The sequence below is a fragment of the Patella vulgata genome, chromosome 4 (genome assembly GCF_932274485.2).
Source record: "Patella vulgata chromosome 4, xgPatVulg1.2, whole genome shotgun sequence".
Taxonomy (NCBI): domain Eukaryota; kingdom Metazoa; phylum Mollusca; class Gastropoda; family Patellidae; genus Patella; species Patella vulgata.
Window position 1 is genome coordinate 52,515,502 of NC_065882.2, and position 11,674 is coordinate 52,527,175.

General features: G+C 34.6%; 1 protein-coding gene across 1 annotated transcript in view; it reads right to left on the minus strand.

Moving 5' to 3' along the window:
• The window catches only part of LOC126818775 (neuronal acetylcholine receptor subunit alpha-10), a 43,488-nt gene extending 37,038 nt beyond the window's left edge, over positions 1-6,450 (minus strand). The window contains exon 1 of the mRNA XM_050546334.2: positions 6,025-6,450. Within this exon, the coding sequence (XP_050402291.1) occupies positions 6,025-6,085 (61 nt within the window). The 5' untranslated portion in view covers positions 6,086-6,450. The remainder of the gene's footprint in view (positions 1-6,024) is intronic.
• Between the last annotated feature and the right edge of the window lie 5,224 nt (positions 6,451-11,674).

Below are 11,674 nucleotides of genomic sequence, written 5' to 3' on the forward strand. Positions count from 1 at the left end.
ATCTTAGACATTTGTACAATGATCACGCTCAAATATGTCCAGTATCAGCTGCAAGACACAATCCCAAAAAGTGTGGATGACGACCAAAAAACCCCTAAAACTCACGGATGGGAAACTGAAGCTTTAACTTATTGGTTCCACAACCAAACGTGATCTTTGCGCCATAACCCATGTGAAAGTTTGCAACCTTTATATTCCCGTTTAAATCAGCAAATTATGTATCAGAGTGAATTTTATAAGAAGTTCAATATGGAAACCAATATCAACTATATATACTCTTCAAAAAAAGTAGGGGGTATTGAAATGCAAATACCTATGCAGGTTGCGATATGATAAATAGTCATGGATATTTGACATGCTTTGAGAGTATGTTCACAGATGAAGAACTTATCGCCCCAACAGAATCACTGAGCTGTACATGCGACACGCAATAGCGCCATACACGGGGAAGGGTTCATTGTCAAATTTGACACTTCAAGAAAGGGTTGATGAAAACTGCCGCGTGCTGGTTTATCTATCCATGTTTGCTTTCCTATCGGTTCTTGCATATGATTTACTGTTTAGCGTATCTTTACTTTAGTGTGTTACGTTTAATTTGATCGGGAGACGTGTTCGTCGACGTCACCAACCGACAACACTGCAAGAATTGGCCGTGACATTGCAAGAACAGTGGGTCAGATTGCCCAAAATCGTGATTGGACGGTTGATTAGGAGCATGCCACGACGAATTGCTGAATGTCGGCGGATTGGTGGAGCAATTGCTCATTATTATGACAAAAATCAAACACCTCCATTTTCTCTTTTGACAGTATATCTCTTTGCGAGTGAAATGGTGCCGTCAGATAAGCCGCCCATATGAACTGTTTATGTTCATGTGTATGCAATTGGCCTGTTATTAACATACACTGGTTACCTCTTATAAACACAGCAGTGCATTTCCACAGTTTTGTATTGTTTCTGAATACCCCCTACTTTTTTGAAGAGTATATATATCAAAAGTATCCTAGGAAATATTGGATTCATCTGAAGGTTTAATGCTGACTATTGAGATAGTGCCGTCCTTCCAAAATAGACTATTATAAAGGAGTGCTAACTGGTGCATCATCGTCTATTGTTTGGTGACCACAAGAGGTATCCAGAACACAGTCCGGATAATATATCTTACTTCCCGTTACTGCTGTCAAAGAACTACATTTCGTCCTGTAAGTTAAAGATCACATTTAAACCCCTGTGTTACTGCTCCACAATATTTAAGTGGTCTCTCTTACATCTGTATACGTCTGCAAGGGTTTGTAGATAAACTCATTGTAGCCCCCTATAATCCTAAAATAACCCGTTTTCACCAAATCATTTGTTCCTAGTCAGTCCCAGCTAGGAACGCCACTGAAAATGAAGATTTATCTTCACTATAATAGCATAAATTTTCTGCCTTACAGCGGGAACCCTCTTTGAACAGCGCTGTTGAACATTCTCATGAATGAATATTGCGCAATGTACATAGACTCTTAAAACGTCACTAATACACAATCTGATTAATACACACCCAGCTGCTATATAGCTACCTGATATAATCTCCTTTAACACCTAAATATTTATAGACATCCGATAATTTGGTCTTAATTTACTATCGATCCTAAAATAAATTATAGTCTGGTATTGTCATAAGTTTGAACTCCGCTTGTGTCGATATCGGTCGGATAGGAAATGTTTATGTAATATTGACTAGTGTTTATACAGAACGAAATACAAAATTGTAAATGATTAGGTCAAAAGGTCACATTACTGACGGGGAAATATAAAATAACAATGTAATTGTTTTGGCGGAATTATAAAACAAAAACGGAAATTATAAAATTATAAAATTGAAGATTACTGAGTTACGGTCAAGAGGTCAAAGTCAGTTTGAAGATTTGAAATTTAATACTGATTTAGATTTCTGATGATTAAAGAGACACGTCAAAGTTTATTAAGTACGAGTCAATAATAAGATTTAGGAATAATAATGTTAGATTAATATTTAAATAAAGCTTTAAATTAGAAATAGTTAGTTCTTGGTCTGATAGCAAAGACATGTTTGATTGACGGATAAAATTGTACTTTGTCCAAAACCAATCATCACAGAAGATTGAAGGAAATTCTTAGAGGTCGGGACCTGGTGATTAACTTGAGGAATCCTTATTTAAAAGAAAAAAGAAAGTTTTTCATTGTTGAGACTATGGTAGCTGAAACAGACCAATGGAAATCCAAGATGATGAATCGCAGAATTTAAAGTGGAAATTGAACTTTGTAAATTAGAAGTGCAGCTTTATAGTATTTGAAAATAGGACACTTCAAGAATCAACGAACTTTAAGATTTGAGTTATGTTTTTCTGTGTTTAGGTTAAAGTGAATTATTATAGATATCATTGGGTTCCGGAGAGATTACCATCTGAGTTCCTAGCCCATATGCTATAGCAATTTCCTGAGTCTAGCCATGCTGGTTAGAGTTTTACAGGAGTTGGGGTTGGGAGAAAGATTTTAATTATGAGTGTGCTAATGTGATCTATCCATGAATTGTAAGCATAGGTATATATCCAGCTTGATATAAAATTTAAAACTGAACTGATGCATTGTTATTCCTGGTAAGACAAACGTCTTAACTACTGAGATAGTACGAAGAAAATACACAACGTGAAAAGGAAGCCAAGTAGTAAATTACAAATACTAGACGATTAAGGGCTGTTCCAAGATATATAGTAAGAAAAGAGTGCATGGGTCATACGCCGGATGTGGAGACCGGGGTGTTGAAGGCCCGCTTTCCACGTCTGACAAAAGACCAGTGGTACTACACCATTGTCTACGGTTACATAGTATATAGGTAACTAACAGAAAACATGTATACACGCGTGTTAATCTGTTGTATATGGGTGCAATTTAGGAACAATGAATAGAGGATAATAAAAGGATAGATTAAGAAAATTGATTAATGAAATTAATGGCCAATTGATGCTTGTTGAGGAACGTATTTTTATTTTTTTTAAAAATGGTTTTCCATTAATTTTTTTTTTCGTCATGACATCGACTTTCATTTTATAAAAAGGGAAAATTTGAAATTTGACTTGTAGGTGTTTTGCACATCTAAAGATATGTCTATTTTACAAAAAAATGGGTCCATTTTCAATATTACAACCCCGTCAATGGATGCGTACTCTATCCCGTAGATTTGTGCCGGTTTATATATATTGAAAATTCATTATCGATTTACAAATGTACAATTCAGAATGCATGGATGTAGTTCCAAACATAAAATCTTTGACTAAACTAGCTAAACGAAAGCGAGATTACCCGATGAAGATGGCGGAGTGTATAATGTAAAGAAGAGACATATTGTGAACATGCAATATTTCATGTTTTATAATCGAATCAATTAACTAATGAGTCGTATAGACACATTTGGAGATATGAGATTTAACGATTTTACTTCTACGCGCATGCATTGCTGTCATTAAATGTTTGGCCTACATGTTTGCTCTTGTCACGAAACGGGGATAGGCTATCATATTGAAATAAAACATTTAATACAAGGCATGAGATATAAATATCATTTCTAGTTGCCTCAATGATAGTGTTGGTTCGGTGTTTATTAAGTCATGTATAGCAAATTAAATATATTTAATTCAAATATAAGATTCGTGGCGATTTATAGACTCAAATTGGTCATAAACATTTCTTTACAAATGCACGAGTCGGCAACAGGAGGCCATGACATATTTCGGAAGCGTTTAAAATTCCGGGGATCCATTGGCAGACATTACAAAGGTTACGATTTGGAACAGAATAATCCGCGCGTTAAATGCCTAACTGAGGGCAAATAACTAAAGAGAGGTTACTTCTCATCACGATTTTAGACTGATTATTTCTCTTATATAGTGAAGGGCCTAATGTCGGGAATATCACTCACTGAACGATCTACGGCGGTATATACTAAAAACAATAGCATTAAACTGCTGGTGATTTGTAAGACCTCTGACCAACAACTTAGATTCGTAAAAATTAATATTTTTGGTGAAACTTACATATACCCACACCGACCTTTCTTTTATAATTATCTCGATGAGAAATTTTTCTGAAGAAAATCCATACAAATTATTTAGTTGACATTCAGTAAATAACTGATACATTACTCTAAGGATAGATACTACTAGATTTGTTCAAACTGGATTTTTGAAATGCCTCGATGTGAATGACATTTTACATATTGATCAAGTTGTAAAAAGGAGTTATTATATTTTATCTGTAACACCAATCTGCAGCTGAGTCCACTAAATGGTTTATTTAATGAACTTCTGGTTTACAGATTCACAATCCGGCAGCTGTCAGGGTGGATCTTTAATTACCTCCTGAATACTGAATCAGTACTTTAACCATTATATGCACGTATCGTTTCACCTTGCTACAATGAAAAGAACTACGTTTTCGATTTAGATAAAAAATAAAGTACTCGTGTTAATTACTCACGTTCGTTTCGTTTACGTACTTACATCGTTGATTGTTTAACACAAAATTTATAACCGTTACCTTACAAAAGACCTTAAAGAAATCTCAAAACCAATAAACACATCATATCCAATTAAAACGATACTTTGATTTTTCAACCAATTCAAAGAGGTCGTGTCCTATTAAAAATGACATCATATCAAATGCAATATATATTATTATTTTTTTATTTATTTCTTTAAAGAATTTCAAAACACGAATCTGATTGAATAGTTTCATGACGGCATCAAATGGCAAACTGTTTAAAAATTTATAATCAATCAGAGTTATAGGCGTTAATAATCAACCGATATTAGAACAGTAAAGTATTATGGTATTTATTATTTATTAAAAAATATATATGTTATTGTTGTACGGAATTCCAATAAGTGCAGGTAATTAATTAGGAATAATAGAAAAATTTTGGCCCAATGGTGTATTTTTTAAGGGGGATGGTATCTTCACAATTTAAGTCACGATAAGCATATTGTAATTGTTATTTTAGAATTCAATGGTAATTTAACTAAAGTTCCCTTGAACATAATTAGGTCATATGTCTAAACTTATTTTTATCCGAAATTTCGAATGTCCAGGAACAATTAAATTATTGTCTGAAATTGCCCACAATAAATTAGAGATGTAGTACGGAAGATTTAGATAAAGATCTGTCAGTTCTCGATATAATAGTTTTGAAAAAGATGATGAACCTGTTTGGTTTCAACTGCTGTGTCGTCAGGAGGCATCTCCAACCACATGGCGTGTACAGGATGTACACAAGTTGAAAATATGTTGGGGTCTTGTGTTCCCACGAAGGCTATATGGCTTCACCATTCATGTTCGCAATGGGAAGGCCCGATCTCTAACCAAGAAGTAGGGCATGTCACCGTCATCCCGAACAATGGTTTTGGAGGAGGAAGAACAAGCTAGTCCTTTTCCAATGCAGTACAAAGGCTTGATCTGTTGAAGAACCCACAGTCCGAACCCAAAGTGAAGATTGTTCAAAAGGTTTCCCCTGAAGTATCTGGATTTAAATAACGTTTCCGGTAAGAAAATATATATATTTTCTTTGTAGTTAGTATATGTTTTCAAATGTATTTAAAATTGTGGCTGTTGATGAAATGAAACGAATTGGGGTTTAACGTCCTACATTTCGTCACCAAACGGACTAATGAAAATGAGCATACGTCATGCAGTGGGTAATGAGTGAAGGTTTGCCTGGACAGTGGCGTTTTCGCCCACTCTTCGTGAAACGGGTTCTTAAACGTGCACGTGTACATAGAACCTCGGTTTTTCGCCCCATACGAATGACGCGACGTTGTTCATGGCCAGATCCTCAGCAATCGCCCTACGCAGGATCCCTAAATGAAATACAGAATATATAGCTTGGTTACATTTTAATCATATAAAATTATTGTAACGCTGATTTGTACCTTAACATTTTGATCAAATCGGTTCTTAATTATATAATATAAACATAGCAGACAATAGATTATAAGTACATATACTTACCCTTTGCTATAAACCAATATAAAGGACAATAAATCCACAAAATATTATTTTGCAACCACATGATTCTGTCTCGATGTCCATTGATAGATCAACGCATACATATATCCTAGAATTCAATTAAACAGAGGGCGCTTCTTCAGATCCAGACTCCTTAGTTATGTAGAGGTTGGTGGAAATTTTCGTATTTTAGATCAGATCGTTAACATAAGCGATAATGAAACTCCCAATATCAGAAAGAGCCCAAACTGCTTTATTACATACATAAATCTGTAAACCCAATCAATCGGGTGGAACTTAATCCTAATAATCGCGGTGCTGTCTTAAGGTTCAGAAATGGTAAATATAAAAAAAACAAGTAAGTTCATGAACGGTCGATTTACCACCAGTTTGATCTATATTATAACAAAATCATGCACTTAAAATTTCTTGATAAACGTTTTGATATTATTAATAGTGTACTATATCAGTCATGTTAACACAGAAACAGTGATTATTTCATATCCAAACTTTTTAATGGCATAAATTTCAACTAAAACCATGCAGCTCTATTTTGTCTCGCTGAATGGCAAAATCAATTTCATTGTCGACTGTTTCACACTACCAGTGCATTCCTTAAAATATTCTGGAACCCGGTCAACAATATCTCCATACTTAGAAAGCTTTTAGAGTGGTTGAAAGAAATGAAATGTTGTCCATAAGACCGATAATATCAGCCCACACTTGTTGTAGCCTTTCCGGGATTGATCACCTTCCCAGTCTGCGGTTGAAATGATAGAACGCCAGCTTAGTAAAGTCCCAATCGGCTTATATGTGAAACTGAAAACAACATTACACAAGTTAATATCAGCATACACAAAACTCTTATTATTATTCCTTTCAATTGATAGACGCTGTAACGACTCTAGTCCAAATCTTTTTTCTAGATAACTCGGATATCACAACTACTAACGGAAACAAGTCTTGCGAATCAGGTCACACAAAAATCCATACCTTAAAAATGTTTATTGAACTGATCTGAAAAGATAAAATTTTAGCACATTTAGAAATGAAAATCAATGAAGTTAATTTACAATTCCTCCTACAGACAACCAGACTAGTAGTGCATCATCAATCTATTTAAAAATGAAATCAAAGACCTATCGCCACAGATCTTTGAAAAAAAAAATGTATAAAAAAAGTTTTAACACGCTAAAGTAAATCAATCAATAAACGTACTCCCAAGTGTGTCCAAAGTTCAGCCAGAAAAAAACACACCAAGATATTCAGATTCTTAAGTGTTCTGAGCAACCACTAACACTATATAATTGTTATCAGAATCATGGCATATTACTACTACTCATTGACTCGACTGATTCCTACGATATACAAAATCACATCACGACAAATGATTCTCGTGGCAGTTCAAGACGAGTCAACGTTTAGAATCGATGTTGACAAGAGCGAAGATGTGTAAGGTCGCCGCTCGTACAACGTGGCTATCGAGTAATGCTGACAATAAGTCAATAAGCAGAGATCGGCTTCAAACATCGTAATTATTTATCAACCCTCTTTCTTCTTCTCGTCGTTTTTAAAGGATTTACCTTAAAGTCATCTATTTCTTTAATGCTTTTAGACATATAACTACATGTATATTGATTCAAATTATCGTGGTACACAATTAAACTGATTAAAAATATTAATAATGAAAATGTATAGACAATTAGAAAAAAATGAACATTGCTGAAAAAAAGTAAATTTTATTAATAGTGATTTTGGTTTTAATTATTTTAAAAGGTTTCATATATTATTCATGTGTTGTGTTTAGTATTCATATTATTAGTCACATCAGTACAAAAATGTAATCACAGTAAGGTGTAAGAAGGTACAGTTTAGAAAAAAATAAAAAGCTCACGGTATTTTGCTGATAAAAAATAGAATTGGTGTCCAATATTTATTAGATTTGTTATATATTTTGGAGACAATTTCGATGATTCAACTCTAGGGCGGAAAATTCGCCCTCTGGTCGTTAGTTGATCGCGTGTTATTAATGTTTTGTTTTGTTTATATCATAATCGAACACCAGATATCCGTGTGTTTAAAACCGAATAGGCATTTAAAGATAAGGAATCACAGACTGAGGAGATTACGAATATTCACATTTTGGCAGACGGATAATGTTCAGATTTTGGTTACGATAAAGACCCGAGCTCACTGCTGCGCAGAAGGACAACCGAACGATCTTTCTTGTGTATCTTAAAATACATCTAATATTCATTAACTCAATGGCTCTTATAAATTAAATATTCAAAGAGTATTAAAGGCGGTGTTCTCTCGAGAATAATTAAATCATATATTTCACCTTTAATCATAAACCCATCTCTCTCTCTCACTCTCTCTCTCTCTCTCAATCATATCTAAAATATATGATATTTATAATGACAATGAAATATAAAAATATAGACCCAAACTGTCAAAGACAGAGTCTATTTCCATTATTTACACTATGCTCGTAACACCGACGTTCGTCCATTTGTTGCTTAGCAAGGTGTACTACAACGTTTGTGAATTGTTAAGAAATAACTTCCCTAAAGTTACCTCGAGAAATGTGGTGTTTTTTACTAGCGAATTCTTAAACATTTTTCTATTAAAGGGTTGTAGTAAGGATTGACAGACGCGGTGGCTCAGTTAGTAAAGCACATACTTGAGGTCCCGGGTTCGACACTGGTGTTGGCCGAGAAAGTTTCTTTGGATTCTCCGGTGTGGTTTCCCACTGTCAGTGATACCGTACGGAGGCTCTGGCAACGACGTCTTGTTGCGAGGGGATGGAAAACGAGGTCCCCTATACATAAAATAAACCCGTGGCAGTTGGAATTCAATATAGGAAGCCGTTGCGCCTCTGTCTCTCAGTGCACTATGACCGTCTGCATTAATACGGATGGAGCAGATAAGTGGGACGTTAAACTCCAATTCATTATCGTGTATAGGATTACCACCATCAAAGTTATATATTTTTCTTAGGCAACATTCATATTGTTTACATATTTCAAATGTTCAACATTTGCTGGGTCAGCAATCGATAATATATTAAAGGAGCTAAATCTCTTTTCTTTGGCACCTAGAAATGGACACAAATGGGTCGCAACGCATGTAATAATGTAGTATGAATGTATGTAAACTGGTTTACCTTCAATCGTTTCTATTTTTACTGTAATTTCTAATCAGTTCTGTTCGGCGAAATACTCAAAGATTCCAAATTGAATAGCAGTCTTTAGAGTCTAGTTATTCCAGTCTACACCGGTAGGTAGTATTCCTTCGTTTAGTCTCGTTCATCGAGTCGCTTCATTACAAATGGCACTCGAAAGCATTCTGGCACGCGACTCGTGTGCCAATTTTAAAATCTCCATTGTGCCTTGAATATTGGATATCAGAAGTCCATCTTTTCACGGTAAGATAACAGCATCAATGTTGATTAAATTGAACAAAAAGCCGTGTTTGCTATGTCGAAGACTGTGGATGATATTGAGTTAAAGACTTGCACCCTTTAATCATTTATCAGGTTACGAACTGTGTTTAAAAGAGATGTGTTTCTACTTAAATAGGAAAGGCTTCGGGTGTCGTCTTTATTTTCCCCTGATCATTTACTTTGTGCATTCAACATGTTAAACATCGGTTTTAATTAAGCATACGTGATATCGCATGTTATCGTGTTTTTTGTCCTAGAATGACAAACAAAACCCCCACATAAAACAGTTATTAAATGCAATTATATGTATTTAAGTGTGGGGTTACTAGCATTAAGTTGTGAATTATTATCCTTTGAATTGTCTTTTTTTCCATCCTTATACTACACGTGAAAAACTTAATTCGTTGAAAAGGTTTACAAATTTCAGTGCCGCCATTTTGCTTTTTTCAGTTCCACATGGTGTTTTACAAAACATTTCAAGAGCCATTGCCATGGAAATTTTTTTTATATAATGAAATGTGTAGGTATTTTTTTTTTTTTTTTTACGTTTTCTGCGGGCGATCCCAACGGTGTTGAAAATCACATAGACCACAGACGTGACGACACTGGTGTCATTTGTGCAAAGTTACTGTTTATGCTTGAAACGTTCAGATTAATTATAAAATGTTGACTCTGAAATCAATCTCCATTACCCCTGATTACCACCCTCATATAAAGATAATGTAGGCTTGAAGAGGAAGGAAAAATAATATTACTGTACAGTCGAGCGACGAAATTTGTCATAGATATGAATAATTTGAAAGAAAACGATGATCAAAATCCTTCACTTTGGATTCTTGAGATACATATGAACCTCTGTGAAGATAATGTCTTGACAAGGGGTTAATTTTGGCACTTATTTATTTATTTTGTTGTTAAGGGCTTTACCATTAACGCTGATGTCTCTACAGCATTTATCTGTTTTTATTACGCTTCTTTGGCACGGGTGCTGCACTGCAGGTCTAATGGATATTAAATACTAAACATTTTAAACACATGCCTGGCTACACAATTATGTATTGTATTAATTACTAGTCAAATATTGACATTATCATTAGTATAATTACTGTATTTTTATATACAAAATTATAATAACAAAATTAAACTGTAGAAATATCTGTCAACGGTTGACCAAATCGATCAGCTGGCCATTACAGAAATAAAATGGAGTTTAAATAAATTGCAGTTCTATATCACTTACAGCAAGATGTAATTAACAAAAACAAAACCCGGGTGTACATATAAATTTCATTATGTTTCCCTTGAGCTAAAATGAGCTACAAAATCGGCCGCTCTGAAGCGATACTATAATTCTTTACTATTCTTGATTTGTCTAGTTTGATTTCATTGGTTTTAGAACCGAATTGTTTATACTTTATAACTGGTTAACATATTGGTTGAACCAATATACACTGTAAATTTTGATAAAAGGTGCCTCCTTTTACATTGATATATAGAGCTTTATATTGAGACCGGGTGATTGCGTGGTACGAATCTGAAATAATGACCGTTATTGATTTAGATGGCCTTTTCTATTAATATTTCCAATACATGATAGCATTGATTGCCTGTTTTTATCACATTGATATTGTATTTTCTTCGGATTCATTAAGATGAGAAAGATAATACGCACGATATACGCAGCATCTGCATGGATGTAGGGTTCCGAAACCAGGACACTAAATACCGGAATTAACAAGGTTAGTTGTATTTAGTCTCGGATATTGAAGTGACAGCGATGGGCAAACTATGTGCTATCTATGAAGGAAAATTTGTCCGAACAGCGGCATTGCCGCCTATACTCGTCGTGGAATTCCAACTGTCAGGGTTCCTTTACATGTAAGCAAACGTGTATACGGGACGCCGGTTTACCGTCACTAATAACTTTCCTCATGTACAACGTCAATCTGTATGACTATGAGCATATAAATGACTAGAGTATATATATTAAAGGAAACATTGTCTCGGTGTAATTTACACTGAATGGGTAGGTTAGTGTGGGGAACGCAATTTCTAAAAAATAAAATTTCTGCTTTTTGAATGCCTATTCGTGACACCGGGCTTGGGCATGACACCTGAATGCAAAAACATCCATTATGTCTAAATGTTATAGGTAATAATACAATAATAAATTTATAGAAAGCTAGAACTTGAAAATTGATGTGCTAC